The sequence below is a fragment of the Nothoprocta perdicaria genome, unplaced genomic scaffold (genome assembly GCF_003342845.1).
Source record: "Nothoprocta perdicaria isolate Ctin4 unplaced genomic scaffold, notPer1 scaffold_30, whole genome shotgun sequence".
Classification (NCBI taxonomy): domain Eukaryota; kingdom Metazoa; phylum Chordata; class Aves; order Tinamiformes; family Tinamidae; genus Nothoprocta; species Nothoprocta perdicaria.
In genome coordinates, this window is record NW_020455533.1 from 4,537,069 (window position 1) to 4,556,400 (window position 19,332).

The 19,332-nt window shown below is 57.8% G+C and overlaps 1 protein-coding gene across 1 annotated transcript in view; it reads left to right on the forward strand.

The window, feature by feature from the left end:
- The first annotated feature begins 11 nt into the window (after positions 1-11).
- Positions 12-19,332, forward strand: part of JPH3 (junctophilin 3) — a 34,413-nt gene continuing 15,092 nt past the window's right edge. Inside the window, exons 1-2 of the mRNA XM_026042392.1 lie at positions 12-639; positions 9,677-10,454. Of these exons, the coding sequence (XP_025898177.1) occupies positions 258-639; positions 9,677-10,454 (1,160 nt within the window). The 5' untranslated portion in view covers positions 12-257. The remainder of the gene's footprint in view (positions 640-9,676; positions 10,455-19,332) is intronic.

Sequence of the window (19,332 nt, forward strand, 5' to 3'; positions counted from 1 at the left end):
TTTTTTTTTTTTTTAATGATACTGTTTCCACAGCAGGGGAAGAGAGAACTGATCCTGAACATACTCCCAGAGAATGAATAATCACGGGAAACTGGCTTAAGCAGCTCCCTGGATCTGGTGCATGATTCCAATTTGATTTGATTTTTTTTTCTCGATATCTTTTTTTTTTTTTTTTTTTCCCAAGTCATCGCTCTCATTTTATTTCCTGCATATTTTTTTTTTCACCTTTTGGGGGATTTGCAAACCGAATTACATGCATGTCCAGTGGGGGAAGGTTTAATTTTGACGATGGAGGGTCGTACTGTGGAGGCTGGGAGGACGGAAAGGCTCATGGCCACGGAATCTGCACCGGCCCGAAGGGTCAAGGTGAATATTCGGGCTCCTGGAGTCACGGCTTTGAGGTGCTGGGGGTCTACACTTGGCCCAGCGGCAACACTTACCAGGGCACCTGGGCCCAGGGCAAGCGCCATGGCATTGGCATGGAGAGCAAGGGGAAGTGGGTGTACAAAGGCGAGTGGACCCACGGATTTAAGGGACGCTACGGGGTCCGCGAATGCACTGGAAACGGGGCCAAGTACGAAGGCACCTGGAGCAATGGATTACAGGATGGCTACGGGACAGAGACCTACTCGGATGGAGGTAGGTGCCGCGGCGCTKCCTCCTCGGTGGCGCGCGGGCCGCGGCCTCGGCGCGGGGTCCCCGGCTYCGGGCGCTGCGCGTTGGCGCTCGGGGCGCTCGGAGCAGGTGCCACCCGGGCCACCCTGCACGGCCCAGCGCTTTGCCACAGGGAGCCCCATGCACCAGGGGGGCACCAGGCCCTGCATTTTGGGCAGGGGGGCCGCTGCCCCGCGCCRGGGGTCGCGGCACGGGGTGCACGAGCCGCATCCACTGCCATGACTGCAGCACCCTAACCTGTAGGATGTGCATGGGGCGGTGGGAGCAGCAGGATGCAGGAGGGTTTGGGGCTGAGGATGCCCTGGGTGAGGAGCGGGCGGGCGGCCCTGCCTGCAGCCCCCGGCCCGCGGCGCCGGGCAAAAGACTTTAATTCGGACAAGACTCTTACATTCCTAGTTTACAGCTTACTGCTTAGCGTAGGGGCTCAGAGGGATCACAAAAGCTCTGCTCTGCCGTCAACGCGGCTTAACGAGACGTGGAGGGGAAACGGGGATTAAAGAGAAAACAAGGAAACCCAATCGGAGCGATGGGGAATCGCCGGGCTAACAAGCTTTAAGGCCAAACTCGGGAAAACAGCTGGTGCTCTGCCCTAAGTGGCTGTATCATCGTCTCCGCGGTCTGGGGCCGCTTCCATCCCCACTGCCACCATAATCCGAGCCGGGCCTAGGCGCCRAGGCCGCCGCGGGGCCGGGGTCCCTGCGGCTCCGAGGCCTTCCCGCTTCCCGCACAGCCTTCCCGAGGGCATCGCGAGGCTTCCCGGCCGCATCCCGGCCCTGCTGCTGCAGGAGCCCGGCCGCCGCTTGGCGCTCGCCGGGGGAGGCGGGATGAGCCCTCACCTGCGGCTGCTCCTTTGTGCTCCCCGGGGAGACGGGCACTGATCTCACCAGCCCACAGATTTTATTATTATTATCATTATTTTACCGCTCGGTTCCTCCCGAAGGCAAATGCGGCTGCAACCTTTTGTTTCGTGCACCTGGAGGAAAGCCGGGCTTAGTGCAGAGCGGCCGGGCCTGCCTGCAAGCAGTGGGCGCTGCTGCCGCTTGTGGGAGGGGGGCAAGCGCGGCCCGGGGGGGACACCAGGGACGTGGAGGGGACATTGGTGGGTGCTCCGGAGCGCGGCGCCGTCCCTCCCCTCCCCGCCGGGGACGTTTTCCGGCAGGGAGCGGAGGGAGGGATGCAGGAGGGCGGGAGCATCGCCGGTCCCCGAGGGCTGCGGTGGCGATGGCGGCGCCGGCTCGGGGCAGGCGGCGGCACCCGGCGCATCCCGGATGGAGCCGCCGGCACCTGGCGCACGCCGGGAAGCGGCCGCCGCGCGGGGTGGGCTCTGAGCAGGTCGCGCTTCCCCAGAAAATGCCAGAAGCAAAAAAGGCTCCCTCTTCCATCTTGGCTTCCCCAGGCGGGCACCCCGYGCCCGGCCTCCTGGCGGGGATGCCAGGCAGAGCGGGGAGATGAGGAGGGAAAGGAAGGGCTGGATGTGTAGCAGAGCATCCCCATGGAGAGCTTGCCAAGGCTCCCGGGGTTTCGGGAAGGCCCCGGCCCGCGGCCCCGCGTTCCCCACCTGCAATTGCACTCGACRCGGTTGCAGGCGCCTGGTTGCAAATCTCTGCTCAAGCTAGGTGCAAAACCCAGCACCTGGAGGGGCACTAACCCTTAAGGGTCTTGGCACCTTTGCCTGCAGAACGTGGCCACAGGCGGGTGTTTTTTGGGGGGCAGCCGTGTTATTCTGCTATTSAGAAGCAGCTACCGGGGGGGATATTTCTTGTTTCCTCTGTTATTAGCTCCGTCGCACTGAAGTATCCTCGAATCCTCGCCCCAGCATCTGTCACTCGCCACCCACAGCTAAATATTCATCCCTTGCATGTTTTTTTTAGCGCAGCCACCAGGRCGAGGGGCTGGGTCCCTAAATGCACAGCGAGGATGAGGAAGCAACGCGCGCGGCGAGGCCCTTCTCTCCCCTTTCCCCCTCGCTTTGCACCAGAAGGGCAAGGCCCCAAACCCCGCCGCGCGCCACGGGTGCTCCCCGGGCGAGCGGCCTGTTATTTTGTGCGCAGGGATGGGTGCCGTGGTCCCGGGGGRCGGCGAGCGAGGCCCCCCGCGCGCGGCTTGCAGCTCCCCGCAGCTCCCACGCGGCCCCGCTCGCACGTGGGCCCGCCGGGATCGGCGCGCACGCTCCGCCGCGGGCATCCTCCGCGGGCCCCGGATCGCACGTTCCCCCGGGAATGCTTCCTGTGGTGGTTTTGCCCAAGCCCTGCGGGGTTTTGTGCTGCAGGAGCCTGCACCTCTGCACCCCGGTTCGCTCTGGAGCGGCGGCTCTGCAACCCGTTCTGCTGGCACGTGCCTCGGGTCTGCAAAGCGGATTGCTTCTAACTGGCTGTAAGGAGCAAACAGGCAATGGGGAAGAGCTGAGGCTCCTCACCCAGCTACATCCCTCTGGATTTCCCCCAAAGCCACTGGGATCCTACTAGYGAGGGCGAATTTCCATGCGATCTCCTAGCGCCCGTGCCAAAATTACCCTTAAAATCCCACGGCTGGTGCTGTTTTGCTGCTGGAAAGGGGCTCGGGATGCGCTTTCRGTAGCAGGTGGCAAGAAGCAGCCGCACCGTGTCCTGGCGCCCCGTCCTCCCCAGCCCTGCAGGCGCCGGACACAGAGCTCGCTGTGCTAAAGACCCCCTAAACCCCGGGGATTCAGGCAAAAAACCCATTAAACTTCATTTATAAGACATCTTGCTGTCTCGATGTGGCGCAGAAGATCCTTGCAGGGCCTGTAAGTGGGAACAGGAGAGCGATGACTGAGACATCAGGCCACAGCGAGCATAGAAAAATGAATCAAAATACTAAATGAAGGTTCTGACCAGCCTCATTAAAAATAAATGCTCTGAACTCGTTATAATTACTTCCCTGCCTGGAACATGCTGCTTAGTTTCAGGTACAGCTCAGGACAGAAGAAGAAGGATTTTGACCTGGGGAGAAGAACATGGCCCCAAAATTGCCAGATGGGATTAATCCCAAGCTCCATCTTCTCCAGGATTTTGTCCTGCACTAGATGCCTGGGGAAAACGTGTGGCATGGCCCTTGGGGGTAATTTGCCCCATAAAAATCTCCTCTTGCCTGCTCACAGAGACTGATTTGAGCCTTGAAGCAAAATYGCAATATCCTTTCCYATTTTTTTTCCATTATCTGTGATAAATTTGGGTGTCCGCGACAGGGCTAAAAATGTGCACCTGCTTCATCAGTCTCAGCCCAACAATATGGAAAATTCTTCCTCCAAGTAGCTCAGCCCGCTTGGAAGTTTTTTTCCTCTCCTTGGTAGCCTGGCCTCATAGGGCTGCATCATCCTTGGGGTTGTATGAAGAGGAAAACTTGGGCATGTTTAGGGAAAAGCAGAGGCTTCCACTTTTCAGAGCTGCACTGGTGCAAATACTTTTCATGCAAAAACACCAGAGCTTTTTGTGCAAACCCAGGGAATTGGCATGGATGGTAGGGACCAGACTTGGAATCCCGCCTTGCACCTGGTTGTGCAGCACCAACTCCTGCAGGTGAATTTTTCCCTCGAACCTCCAGTTCATGCAGTCTTGTGTTTTCTTTTTCCCATGATTTTTAGCTTTATTTTTAAAACACAGTTCCCATGCAGACTCTTGCTGACAAATAATTCATCTAGATGTGGAAACCAGAAGACRAGAACCTAAAAATGCTTTGCATTGAGAGACGACTTGATTTTTCCATTAATCTGATTAATTTTGACTGCCCAGTGTCGGCACGGCCGATGCAAAGGAATGATCTGTATTGCCGCAGCCATGACTTGAAGCTATAAGTATGGGAATGGCATAAACCCAAAGAAGAGGAAGGGCAGAAAAAGGGGCTGAAGTTGATGCAGAGCAACCACTGAGAGATCTGAGCTGTTGCTGCCCACGTTGGTCCAGGGCTGCTGCATTTGGGGCTGTGCAACCCATTGCAGCGCCAGGAACGGGACCAGAGAGAGGCTTGGATAAAACCCACCTGAATGACCAATTTTGCATTTGGGGGCTTGATCTGGGTTGATATGTGTTTTTATCTTGCAAAGGTAGATTTTTGCYTTTTACAGAAGCGGTTGCAATCCAGGCACCATCATTGCCTTGCAGCAGTTGCTCCTTTCCCCAGATTTTTTCCCAGCAAAGGCTCCACTTCCCCTTAACTCTAAGCAAAACCCCGTGAATTTTCAGGAACGGATGAAGAGTTTGCAAAGTTTCCCAAGTTTGCAAATGGTCCCGCAGAGATGATCATGGCAGCGGGATGCTTTCCTGTTCACGGCAGCGCTTTGGGTGTGCAAGATGGGACACCCAAAGACTGAAGATGGGAGATGTCCTTTCTGGCACAATAAAAAATAATAGCAAATAATGCAATGAAAAATAATGTCAGTGAAGGCCGTGGTTGTGGGGCCGGCACTGTTTTGGGGGGCAGAAGAGCCCTTTGAGGATCCCGTGCATGCRCTGCTGAGGAATGGGGTGAGATCAGCGAGTTTGCAGCGAGGATTAACACACTCGGGGATTAAGGGTCAGAGCATTAGCCCCATTTTACTCTCCTTTGTGAGGGGAGCACATTAGCCATAATAAAGGTGCTGAGCAATATGCTAATATTGCACTCAAACGCTATCTTGCCCCCGAGTCCCGCGCCCGGCGCGTTGAGAAGCACCACGGCCACCCTAAAAAGCAGTCCGAGCGCCATCCGAATGAGCGGGGCTGAGATTTCATTGTCATTATAATGGTTTGCAGCCTTTCTGTAAATGCTGGCTGGAAAAGGCAATTACCGAGGGCTGCAAACAAACTTGGAGAAGCATGAGATAGAGAAATAATGAGCGCGGGGAGGAYGGACTCGCCTTCCGCTGCACGCCGAGAAGAACAAATTGAGTTTTTCCCCTTAGCAAAGAGGGGGGAAAAACTGCCCGCTAAATGTCCTCGAAAAGGATGCTYTGATGCTTGCGGGATCGGCGTGGGCTGTCCAGGGCAGGAAAAGGGGAATAYGGGATGGTGGCTCCAGCCTCCGGAGGGGTCCATCACCCAACGCCACCAGCCCACTGCCTGTGCGCTCAGCCGAGGGTCCCTGCCAGCCCTGGGCGCTCCGCACTCTAAAAAATGCAAGCTCACCGCGCCGATACAAGCCACATTCTTCCTTTTAATCATTTATTATTTGTTGAGCCCCAGCAAGGTACTTAATGCTACCAGCACCCAGGCAGGAGCATCGCAGCCCTTGACAGCTCCACTGTAGCTCAGCTCCTTCCCTTCCCTTCCCTTCCCTTCCCTTCCCTTCCCTTCCCTTCCCTTCCCTTCCCTTCCCTTCCCTTCTCTTCTCGTTCCCCAAGATGCCAAAGCTGCTCTGGGAGCTGCTTTCCTGAACACTGCTCCCAGGGTCTTCCTGGTGCCGGATGGGTGGGAAGTGGTACCTGCCAAACCTGCCTCTTGCTCTGTCATCCAAGAGCTCTGACTAATTATTGTCATCATCGGGCATCTTTAATTGATACGCCGCGGAGTTTGCAGATAAGAGAAGGAGGTGAGCCTAGCAGGGAGGATCTTTAGCAAGACAAACGAGCCATTTATGAGGCTTAATTAATCCTGCTCCGTTTTGAAAAGTGGACAGGAGCCTTGGGCAGCTCAGGGCTCCATGGCCGGATTCCATTGAGTTGCAGTAGGGCTGACCCCCGAAATACCCACTATTGATCCCTAATTCCGGGCTGTTTGTGCTACTGGTGCTGCACAGGGAATATTTTTGGAAGTGTTTGATGTTTTCCTTTGCAGGTAGAGTGGTGATAATGACACGGATGTGTCCATCAGTCTGGAAGTGCTTTCCGGAGCGATGGGCAGTGGTGGGAATGGGGGATGTGASGGGACAGGGCGTCTGTCACCCGCTGAGCCCCAGGGTCCGCGCTGCTCCGTGTGCTCCGCGCGCTCCGTGCGCAGGGCTGGTGCTTAATGGTTTTCCTGGAGCGGAGCCAGGGGACGCAGTGACTTGCATGGTGCCAAAGCCTTCCCGAGACAGGAGGGARGCCAGGGAATTCAGCCATTCCCAACCAAACACTCCCCGTGTCCTGTCCTCCTCCGACGGTGCAGTGAGGGTGGGCGAGCGGATGCTCCAGCATCCAAATGGTTGACGCTCAGGAGCTGTTTCCCACACTTGCCTTCCTTTGCTGAGTGCAACACACTGGATTTCCAACATCTGGGGCCGAAAGGGCATTTTGGAGATGTCACAGGTCCCCTTCTCCCCTTCCTCACACCATCGTTGGCCATTTCATGCAAGACTCTGTTACCAGTGTGGAGCCAAATTGCATCGATTAAGTGACTCCGGCTCCTACCTGAGTCTGGGTACCTCTTCCCAGATGGAGTTTCGGCCTCCCGAGCCAAATGCTGAGAAAGCACTGGGAAGCTGCGGCAAATTGCGTTGCTTTTTGGTACTGGTCATTGCTGCGGAACAACTGGGCGCTTGCTGGAGCACCGGCCACGGCACCTGGAGGCCACTGAGGTCCCTGGCCCAGCTCTGCTGCCCGCTGCCCTGCTGACCGCGTGCTGGGTGCTGCGTGTGCCCCGATGCAATCGCTCCGTTAATGCCTCGTTAATGCAATTAATGCTTCGGGAAGCGTTTTGCAAGTATCGGAAGAGAGGCAGGAGCTGAAATGGATGCGGTCCYGGTTGCGTTTTAGTAGCAAGTCCCAAACCGGCCAGCCCTGCAAGGAGCATTTCCTTGCAATGCTCAGGTTGGTTTCCTCACTGCGCCACTCTCCACGTTTGCACCGGATCCTTGGGATGGGGAGTGCTCGGCACCTTGGCAGATCAGACTGGGTCCCTGTTGCATTGGACRTGCTCATCCCGCTGCACCAGCCGGCGTGCTGTAAGTTCAGCTCCAAAGTGGCCCAAATGCAAAGTGTGAAGTAATAAAACCTTGTTTCTTCTGCAGGGAGGAGCGGTCCCCTGGCTCCTTGCGAGATTAAGCTTTGTGCTTATATCTGCAAATGTTAGGGGGAAGAGGTTAAGCCGAGCAGTGCGAGGGGAGGAGGTGGCCGTGCTTAGCAATGCAGATCAGAGGGCTCTGAGACCTGCCAGCGCTCCTGGCCAAATCCGGGGTATTTGGGGGTTGAAAAGGTAACGAAGCCAGAGGAAGGAATKCTGGAATGCTGCTGGGATGCGGGAGGAGCGATGGGGCAGTTGCTCCTGGGTGCCATGCAGGGCTAGGAACAGGTTTTAAGGCCCTGCAAAGAGGGCAGCTTCCCGGGCACCTCTGCTGTGTCAGTGACGGGCACAGCAGGAACCACTGTGACCGATGTGCTCATTGCCACCGCCTCTGGTTTCCAGCAAAAGGAATCTTGTTTAACGATGCTTTTTAACGATGCTTCCTTTTAATCCCTGTTTTTTTTTTTTTTTTTTTCCCTTTAGCTGGAGATTTGCTAGGGGATGGAGAGGTCAAGGGGCTTGTTGGGGACTGAGATGAGCAATTCAGCCTTGGAAAACGCAGCCCAGGGGCGRGAGCAGCACAGGCGCTGATGGATGCAGCGCAGGCCCTTTCCCCCACTTGTGCTTCCCGCATTGGCATCCTGCCCTGAAAACACTTGAATCTTTCAAAATTCAGTCTCCTCAGGGAGATCTGGGAGCCGGAGCGGGCTCGTGGAGCTGCAAGCGCYGGGTGATTCCAGGGCCTGCTCCGAGCCTGTCCGCCTGCCCTGCCGGCCCCTCCAGTGCCCGCTGTAATCCCAGTGCCCGGCCTCCCCCCACGTTAATCCTATAAACCCTGGGCAAATCCTGCCCTGCGGCTCCGCGGCCCTTCTCGGATGCGGCTCCAGGGTGTCCCCCTTGTTTCGGGGCAGCTTTTCGGGAGCACAGGGCTGTCCTCTCCCAAATCCCCCTGCTCGGTGGGCGGCCCTTGTCGGAGCACCGGGAATGGCCCCTGCATCCAGCCGGGCTTTCCCGCGGCCGGTGCTTGGGATCCTCATCCCGGCATCAGGACCATTGGCAGCAGCTTGCTGGCGCTGGGGGGCAAAAATAGCCTTAATCCCACCCTGCCTTTACTTTCCCTCTGTATAAAGTAGGGATGAAATGCTTTAAACCCCCTTAAGGACAGAGCATGTTCTCCCAGGGTGCTGCTTTGGTGCAGGGGGTGAGCAATCCAAGGATGCTCCTGGGGACGGCATTCCTGAAGGCAAAATAACCGGCATGGGTGGGACCCATAGCGAGGTTGCTCCCTGCTGTGGACGGYGGCCTGATTGCTGAGGGCAAGGAGCAGGCTGCGCTTTCCCCGGGCACCTAAATCCGCCCCGCGAGCGCTTAGGCAGCCCGTGGGTCGCTGCCTCTCCAGATAGTCCTGGAAAAGATTAAGCTGACCTAAGAATAAAAACAAGCTCAGTGGTTCAAAYGGCTGGGATGAAGCTGCCCGGCGTGCCCGCGGCCAAGCTGCAGGATGGGAAGGGATTAGGGGTGCCGGGCAGGATGGTTTCGGCACATGCTGCTCCTAGGGGGCTGGTTGCTGCTTCCAAGGTGGATGTTCTCGGCACGCTCCGGGAGCTCCCGTGCGCCTTTCCACCCATCCCTCCTCCTCAAGAGGCTCCAGAAAGAGCCMACACAATGGCAGGAGGTCAAGCAGGTCCGGAGGACGGCATCCAAACCATCCTCTCTCCCCACGAGGCCGCTGTTCCCTATAGGCGTTCCTTCCCGGATGGAYGGCGCTGTGTATATAAATCAATGCCTTGCAATGCACGGTGCGCTTCGATCCCTGTCTGCACATCCCGAGCCTGCTCTTGGAGAGCAATTCCGCGGCGTCGCCCTCTCCCTTCCCTCCCGACAAGGGTGCTGGGCCGTTCCTGGAAGGAGCCGCTCCGCACGCTCGGCTGCGCGCGGGAATGCCCGAAACACGCGCCTAGCCTGGATGCTTCCCATCCGTTTTTTTTTTGCATGACACACTCACAATCGGGATATATCTATAAAACCCAGGCATATATATCATCGGGGCACCCGCAAACCCTCTGTGCTTTTGTCTCCCCCGGCAGGCACGTACCAGGGCCAGTGGGTGGGCGGCATGCGGCAGGGCTACGGCGTGCGCCAGAGCGTTCCCTACGGCATGGCGGCGGTTATCCGGTCACCCCTGAGGACGTCCATCAACTCCCTGCGCAGCGAGCACACCAACGGCACGGCGCTGCACCCCGACGCGGCGCCCGCCGTGGCCGGCAGCCCCGCCGTGTCGCGCGGCGGCTTCGTCCTCATGGCCCACAGCGACGCCGAGATCCTCAAGAGCAAGAAGAAGGGCATTTTCCGGCGCTCGCTGCTCAGCGGGCTCAAGCTGCGCAAGTCCGAGTCCAAGAGCTCCTTGGCGAGCCAGCGGAGCAAGCAGAGCTCCTTCCGCAGCGAGGCCGGCATGAGCACCGTGAGCTCCACGGCCAGCGACATCAACTCCACCATCAGCCTGGGCGAAGGGGAGGCCGAGCTCTCCGTCATCGAGGACGACATCGACGCCACCACCACCGAGATCTACGTGGGCGAGTGGAAGAACGACAAGCGGTCGGGCTTCGGCGTGAGCCAGCGCTCGGACGGCCTCAAGTACGAGGGGGAATGGGCCAACAACAAGCGCAACGGCTACGGCTGCATGACCTTCCCGGACGGCACCAAGGAGGAGGGCAAGTACAAGCAGAACGTGCTCGTCAGCGGCAAGAGGAAGAACCTCATCCCGCTGCGGGCCAGCAAGATCCGCGAGAAGGTGGATCGCGCCGTGGAGGCGGCCGAGAGGGCGGCCACCATCGCCAAGCAGAAGGCGGAGATCGCGGCCTCCAGGTAGGCGAGCGCGCGGCACCGCGGGGACGGGGGCGCCGGGGGGTCTCGCCTGGCACCTTGGTGGCCTGTGGGAGGGCGGGATGCGGCTCTGTGGGACACAGGGATATCGCTCCGGAGCGCTGGCAGGCCGTGCCGTTGGCTTCTGCATCCCGGCGCAATCTGGCCGTAGGGAATCACGTAGGCGGCATCCTGCACGTCCAACCTTGGGGCTGGGGGCTGCATCACCAGCACCTTTGTCCTATGGTCCCACCTGAGCCCACCCAGGGCTCACTGCTGCATGGGGGTGGCTCATGGAGGAGGAGGAGGAGGAGGAAGGCTCCTGGGATGAGCAAGGCCACRCTCTCCTCACCAGTACCCAATCCATATGTGTGACCAGTGCAGGGTCCAGACCTCATCTATATGGGGAGTTTCAGGCCCTTTGTGTCACCTTCAGGTGTCTCCTGGAGATGGTTTGTTGCAGCATGGACATTCCCTTCTGTTTCCCGAGAAAACACTACATGAATGTCAGCCAGGCAGGGGGAAAGGGTGGGAGTTAGGGACGAGCTCAGGTACCTGCTCTGTCTCCAGCGCTAGGCTAATTGCTAAGTCGGCATCATTTGTATTCAGAATCACACCTGAAATCTTTATCAGCATGGGCCTTATCTGCAATGTGAATGAGGCTCCCGCGCCTGCTTTGGGAGCTTTTCGGGGCTTGATGCTGTTTTCTGTTTGGTGTTGCACCAAATGGTTGTCAAAGCTTAAAAAAAAAACGAAATCCCACCAGGCTCCCAGGTGGGAAACAGAGCAGCAGAAAGAGCAGCTCTTCCCTGTGTGATCTGATGCAAAGGTCTGAACCTTGCTGCTCTCGTCTGCTGAGGGATGGGTAGACTGAGGATGAGGGCATGCTTCATCCCAGGTGGTAACTAATGCTCCTGGAAGGGCACAGGAGCTGGAATCAGAAGAGCTGTAACTCTTGCTGGTTGGAATGGTTTTGACCTGGCATTCCACGTGCCACCTTCTTATCATGAGAGAGAAAGAGAAGGGGAAAAACATCCCCTGAGGTGGCTCTTGATTGCATGGCAGCCTTCTCCCTGGCTGCAGGAGGGTGCAGGTCAGTGCAGGACCTCGTGCAGCCCCACGTGTTCACGGGCTGCTCGCTTGGAGAGCAGGTCGGGATGGCYGAGCCCATCCCAGCCTGGAGACATGCAAGGAAAGCTCGGGATCCTGCGGAAGAGGCTGGTGCTGATGGAGAAGGTGGCGGTGTCCTCTCTTCTGGCTGTGCCACCTGCCAGGTCCCACGGTGACAGCTCCCAAATGCCACTTTGGCACTGAAAGGGGAGCTGCAAGGTGGCAAAACCTGTTGGAAACACCTGAACGTTGCTGGGACCTGCAGGGACGTGGGGCTACGGAAGGTCCAAATGGGTAATATGGTCCTTCCCAAGCTCCGCTGGAGAGCACTGGCCATGACCCGGGGGACCAGGATGMAACATGTGCACGAAGGAGGGAGAAAAGCGGGGGATTTGGGGTCCTTTCAGCCCTCAGGTCAGATGCAGAGGAATAAATAAGTGGGAGCACTATGGCTGCATTAGCATCTGTCCCTCCACTGTTTGCTCCTATCCTGCGAATGGCTCATCCAGCAGCTCCAAAACTTATCGAGGGAAGATCGAACCGTGGCCCTGATCGGTTCCCTGGGCCAACAGGAACCTATAATCCCTGCAGGTGTCCTGCTCCTCGCCGAGCAAAACCTCCTTCGTTGCTCATAAGAAACCTCCCATGAAACAGGCAGGACATGGATCACGGCCCTGGTGTCTGGGTTTGCGTGTGTGTCATCTCTTCTGTCTACTAATACGGCTGAGTTCACTAGGCAGCCTCTCCCCTGGTGGGGGAAAAATATGTGGCCACCCACATCTTTCATTAAATTTGTAAGAATTCTGTATTTTTGAAAACTCTACCGCTCTGACAAATTTGGTTGGAATTGGCCAACACGTTCAAAAGTTATTAGTGTGGGAGTGATGGCACATAGATATATAAACAGCACAATCACATAAGTAAGCCCCATTTCCTGAGGAAAGTAGGCTAAAAACCAGAGTGTGCTGCAGACAAGTAAATTGGATGCTTGAGGTTGTTTTAGTGTGCACCAYGCATGGTGTTATCCGTGACACGGGGAGGTAAGTGCATTTAAGGCGTATTTAATAGCTTTGGCAGGTGAGGCTCCCGGATTTCCTTCAATGCAATTAAAATGCATGTTTGCATTGAGCATTTCTGTGCTCACGTGTCTTGTGCAGGGTGGAATAGGGTGTTGTCCATGCAGAGATGGGAGGAYGAGGTGCAAGGTGGGACCTGTTGTTGAGCCCCTTTTGCAGCAGCGACGCGGAGCAGCTGATACGGGAGCCCTCCAAGGGGATGCTCCTTGCAGGTTAGTCCTAAGTAATGCACTCGGAGGCATAATTATAGCCGAGCCATTTGCAACTGAGGAGAAAAATATAATTAAGCTCAATATTCTCGGGAGGGCTGGGGCTACAAATTAGCCCGGTGTCACTCAACTTCAGAAAGAGAAACGGGAGGGGAAAAAAAAAAAAGGAAGAGGAGGCTAGTGAAGAGAACCTGACAGCAAGGACGGGTAAATGAAAGCGCCCGGACCCTGTGTGGATGCTCCTGCAGGATGCAGCRGCGGAGGCGCAGAAAACATCTGTGCTGTGGTGCACAATAGGGAGGCAAGAAAAGCCCCGGAGAGCTGAACAGCAAAGTGCAAAGGGCTGTTTGAGCCAAACAGGTCTTTTCTTCAGAGAATGGCARTGCAGGCCGGGCAAAACCCCCAGAAAAGAGCTGCATCCCGAACGTTTTAAGCTGCGGTAATGTCGCTGCGGGCGCTAGGGCCGGCTCGGAGGGCGCCGCTTAATGCGCTCGCATTGTCCCGGCGCCGCTCACCGGGCGCCTGCGGGTGTCGGTGCGGCCGCGCGAGCCCCGCACAGCCGCCGCGGGCGGGACGGGCGCAGGGCGAAGCCGCGGGACGGGCGGCGGGTCCCGCTCGCGGAGCCCGCGGGATGCGCCCGGCGCCGGCTGCTCCGAGCTGTGTGGCCTCCGCTGACCTGTTTTGAGCAGTGCGAGTGCGTCGCCAGCACTCAGGATTCAMGCCGTGATCCGCTCTTTAGCTGCTGGATCGGCAGGAAGGGCTGGGGTGGTGAGGGATGCTCAGGAATGCAGGGCAGGGCATCCCTGCCCCATGACAGGCAGTTGGACCCTGCCTATTCCCAGGATCCCAAGCCGTGCTTGCAAGCAGAGAGCAGCAATTCCCATGCTGCTCATCCACGGATCCCAAGCCATGCTTGCTAGGGGAGAAGAGCAATTCCCATCCTGCTCACCCATGCCCTGATGCAGGGCGGATGCTTCAGCCAGGATGCAGAAGTATCCAGGTCTCGCACAAGGAGGGAGAGCTCTCGTTTCCCTTTGAGCCTCCCCATCGCACTGGTGACGGATGCAGAGGATGGAAGTAGCCGTGCACTGGGGGTGCTTGGGGGCAGCTCTTTGGTGGGGGGCCCGTGTGGGGCCGGTCGGACACCCCTGCTTGGAGCTTCTCTTCCCTCCGCTGCCTCCTGCCCGCTGAGCTCCCGGTGCCGGCCCGATTTGCATGGGCTGCTYCTGCTTCTCGCTGCCCGTGCCGCTGCCAGCGCCGGCACCGCCGCTCCCGGCATTCCCGCCGCATATCCGGGTGCAGCCGGAGCCGTGGGCTCCACCGTGACTCCTTAAGCCCTCTTGCACCAGCACTTTAATAACTTCCTGCTCCCAGGGGAATTAGAGCATTAAGCCCTTTTGCAGCAGGGTCAAAAGTCTCTGAGCGAGTGGCAGGCACGGGGGCGAGAGGCTCCGGGCAGCGTCGGCTCCATCCTCCTCTTCTCCCTGGATCAGCCCATCCGGCTGCTTTCCCTTGCTAGCAAGCTCCACGCATGGGCTGAGCCACCAGAGCTGCTGCAGCTCCGGATGCTCCTCCGGATGCTTCCGGCCTCTTGGGAGCCTCCAGTGCCATGGGGCCAGGTGGGATTTTGGTGTTGGGGAGGGGGGGACAGGGAATGAGAGGAAAACCGCAAAACTGATGTCACGCAGGGAGTGATGCAGGCTGCCAAATCRGTGCCTGGGAAAGGTCTCGGCTCGGCCCCATCCCTCCAGTTCTCTCCTGGCTCCTTTTGCTGGTGCTTGATGTTCTGGCTTGTGCTGAGGGGCTGGGACGCGCTCCTCTTCCTCCGCATGCTGGCACCAGCAGGAGCTTCCAGGTGGAGCACCCTGTCCTTGCAGGGATGAAAGGAATAGGGAGGAAAGCCCCAGCCTGCAGAGCTCCCCATCCCGGCGCGCTCCCTCCATCCTCATCCTCGCCCTCCGCTCACAACGGGGCTGATGGAGGCACATGGAAAACCACAGCGGGGCCCAGGGGCACTGCCTGCTACCTGCAGCCCGCCCTGCAGATCCCTGCCGGCTCCCAGATCCGCTCCAAGACGCATGTCCGGGGCCCGGTGCYGGCCGGGGCGGCATGGAGGGTTCCCCGGGAGCGATGCCTGGCCAAATTCATCCACACCGGCATCAATAATTCAGTATTTTGGGCCATTTTCACTGGTGCTGGTGCAGCACAGAGGGCAGTTTTCCCAAACTGCCCGATTTTTGTTGTAGCTCCTTCCTAGGGAAGCGAGGGAGGGCAGGAGCCGGCGCGGCCGAGCCCGGCTCCTTTTGGACGCAGCGCGTCACGTCTCCTCCTCCTCCTCCTCCTCCTCAGCCTTCCCCTGCTCCGACGCCTCCCTTGGCACCCGGCTCCGGAGCGCCGAGCGCCGCCTCCTCTTCATCACCTTCCTCCCCACCTCCGGCGGGAACCTGCGCAGCAGCAGCAGCCCCTCTCGCCCACCTCCTCGCGCCGGCTCCATCCCATCAGTGCCCAGCGGACACTGGGAGCTGCAGTAGCCTCGTCCTGCCGGAAGGATTCGGGATTTTGGGGGGCCCAGGCTGACCCTGGGCTCATGATCCCACCAAGGAGGGGTTCAGCATCCCCCTTAGGGATGTGGAGCATGGAAATGGGCTCCTCCGGGCGAGCTCCAAAGTTGGAGGCAGGCAGGAGCCTGCTGGTTGCTGTGGCAACAGTGATGATATATATATTTATATATATTTATATATTATATATATTTTTTCCCCCCTGGTGGGCCGGCTCTGCTCCTGTCCCTGCCTCCCTGCCCTGCCACAAGCACCATCCCCATCCCAGCTGCTCTTTGCTCCCGGCTCGCTTTTCTTCGGGATTTGCTTTGGGATTGCTTTGGCATCGGCATTTTCCTATGGCCGGGGCTGTGCATCCTGCTGCAGACCGGGAATCGGCCCATCCCAGGCTGCCTGGGACGAGATGTGGGAATACTTGTTCTCCGAGCATTCCTTGGGGCCCTGCTGGTAGAATTGGAGCTTCCCTTCTCCTTAGAGTGGATTGGGGCATTTTAACCCATTCCCGCAGAGCTCCACGCTGGCACCCAGGCCTGCGGATGCCGCAGAGGAGCCTGGCAGCAGGAGGCCATCGGCCTCTTCCCTCCGGCACCTGGGCAGCATCCGTCAGCACTTCCGAGGCYGCTCCAGCTCCAGCTGCTGGCCCGGATCCAGGCTGTGCTGGAAGTCGCCTCCTAACTTTGGATAAATGAGTCTGGAGGGGGAGGCTGCACCAGCTTTTCCATGGATTGCTCCCARTCGGGAGGTGCGAGGCTGCGTCCTGCCGGCCACGGTGCCAGACGGGCACATCCGGAGYGGGGAGGGAGACACGGAGCTGGAAGGTGCTGCCTCCTTCGGGCTTCCACAGCGGGAAATACATATTGCCTGGAAAGATGATGGGCCAAAATGACTGCTTTGCTCGGCCGAACCGCGTGGAAGTGCCAAGTCACTTCAGGCTTGACCCAATGTGAGGAAGCGCTTGGAAAAGGGGGAAAAAAAATGTGCTTTTCATGGTGGTGCTGTTTTATTTTGCTTCACATTTTGGTTTGACCCCATTTTTATTTTAGGCAGCAAAATGAAACTGAAATTAAATCAACAGAGCTGCTTCACTTGCTGTTAATCCACCCTCCTTACCTGGAGCTCCGGATTTAAATACCCCAGTTTTGGCTATTGGGAGCGTCTCCCTTGGTTGTGCACAGAGATCCCGAGCCCTTCCCCGGGTGACGGAGCCTCCTGGAAGGGGCCTTGGGCACTTCCCTGCCTGAGGCTGGGACATCCCTGCCCGCCTTTCCCGAGGGAGTCTCCCAGCAGAGACCTGGCACGCTCGATGCAGCAGTGAGACCCAGCAAGGCAGGCAGGAGCTTCCCCCCAAACCCCTCGCACATCCCTGCCCTCCTCATCCAGGCCAATCCCGCAGGGCGCCCAAGGATGCTCCAAGGCACTTAATGCAAAGCCAGGACCCCCCTGGCACGGCTGGAAAGCCCTTCCCGACCGTCCCCGCRTGCAGGGGCTGCTGGCGCAGGGATCTGGCCGGCGCGGTGCAGGCTCCAGCGGCAGCGTGAGGAGCCGGAGCCGAAGGGAACGYGCCGCGTGTCCAAGCAGCCCGAGCTCCAACCCGGCCCGTTGTGCGTTTAAACATCCCCACCCGCATGTGGCATCCACGTAGGGCTCCTCGGCTGCTTTGTGTTTGCATTTAATACGGGTCGTTATGGATCCGCAGAGCGCAGAATCAGCGGCGCTGCCCGGGCTCCGCGGAGCCTCCGCTTGTTTTTTTCTTGGGCTTTCTCTTTCTTCTTTTCTTTCCCCAAGGGCTGTTTGTGATTTCTTCCCAACTGTTTTGCCTCCTGCCTCCAAGTGGCAGGCTCGTTTGTAATGTGCTATTTTTTGCASGGGGCTGGAGGAGCGTTTGTGCCTTTGGGATACGGGCTGCGGGAGTGGGGATGGAGGGAGACGCTGGCATTTCCCACTCTCCAAACAGGCAGCCACCTTTTCCATTAAATTCAGGACAATTAGCCAGGAAAATCATGGAAATCCAAACCTCTGGCTATGGATGCATGGAAAGCCAGGGCTGTCCTCCCCATCTCCCTCTTTCCAGTGGCTCCTGCAGGGTTTGCACTGGGGGGCATTGCAATTCCTGGTTGATTTATACAGGAAAGGGGGAAGCGTCGTGGGGACAGTGCAGCTCGTGGGGTCGGACTGGCCCTGCTGAAGGCGACGCACAGGGATCATCCAGCCTGCGCTTTCTCTGCACCGCCCTCCCTCAGATTGGGGAAAAAAAYGGTGATTTCAGTCAAAAGCAGCACACGGTGCCTTAGTGAATTCGCCCTCCTTTTTTAAGCTCCAAAGAAATAAAAAGAAGGATGAGAGGAGCTTGGCGCAGGTGCCTGGAGCGATGAACGAAACGGGAACAGGCTCTTTCCCCGTGCCATGGATTTCCGAGACGCAGAGCGTGGCGCGGCCCAGCTGGGCCCGGGCGGCTCCTCTCCTCCTGCTCCGGCTCCGTAACCGCTTCCCGCTGCAACGTGATATTTCCCAGCGCAACCTCTGCAGGGAAACCGAGATCCGGGCTCGAGACCAAAACACTTTCTACCTTTGCACAAGCACAAGCAAACGCGGCCAGTTATTTTTTTCGGGATTAAACAGTTCAGCTTTGCTTTTTTCTGATGCCRGGTAATTTTTTTTGCAACCAAAATGCGCTTTTGGGCCTTTTTTTGTAGCATATTTGCCTGTAATAAGCGCCGATCCCGCGGCGCCACCGCATCGCCTTGGGAGAGGGTTGCATCAGCGCTCGCCCTCCTCGCCGCCGCCCTGCGATTCATTTACCAGCATCGATCACTCGGGCCCTTGGGTTTCGTGCTCCTCGGTGCATCTCCAGTTGATGCAATTAGGGCCGGATCCTGCTCGGAGCGGGATGTAGCCCTGCCAACCGAGCGGCTGGCGCTCCTGCAATCCTCCTGTTTGCATCCTGGAGGGGCTGGCAAGGGCGCCGGCAAAGGTGCATGGAAAAAAAGGGGAAAAAAAAAAAGAAAAAACACAAATTCATACTGACCCGAGAGGCCTAGTGAATCTGATGGAGCTGCCTGGGAAAACCTGAGGCTGCTGATTCTGTCTCCTGAGGATCTTGCTGGCTGCTTAACTCCATCCTCACCACTGGCACGCGTGGAAAACATGGTGCATTATTAAAAAAATAACATTTTATTACCCATGGAACTGGGGAATTAGCTGCGCGCTGCTATGTGTCCCATAAAAATCCTGGAAGACAGTGTTTGCTCCTGCTGTACAGCCCAAGGAGCCCTTGTGAAAGAGCAGAAATCCCCCAGCAAAAGCGCTGCAGGAATTCTGGAAGGCAACTCACCTCCTTGTCCGGAAATATTGACCAGATGATGCTTTTTCTCGTTAAAACCATGAATAATGCAGCCTTCTAGCACGCAGCCTCCTCGGGACCCAGGCACGCTTTGAGCTACCTGTTTTTCTCAGCAAAAAGGCTGTTTTTTGTAGGAGAACACGAGGGAAAACGGAGCAAGGGTGGCGACCTCCCAGCTGGCTCCTGTTTACACTTGGCTCTCTCGCGGTGCCCGGATGAAGCCGAGTGGAGGTGACGGGCTCGGACACCGACCCGGTCCCTCTTCCGGCTCATCCCATCCAGGTCTCTTTTTGACAACTCACTAAACTCTCGACATTCCTGAAAAGCCACATTCTTCCTCTAAAACCAGTTCATTCCTGCATCTTATAGATTAGCCGGAGCCGGAGCTTGGCATTACACGGCCCTCATGGGTATCAGCCCTTCCCCTCAGTGGCCAAATCACAGGCGATCACTGGGGATTTAGGGAAATCTGGTTGCRGTTTTTTCCCTCCCTCCTGCCAGTTCTTGCCAATTTGACCGCTTGCCCGGCCCTAATCCGAGCGGAGTGAAAACCGCTACCTCGGATCCCCCGCGTCGGAGCGGGATGCG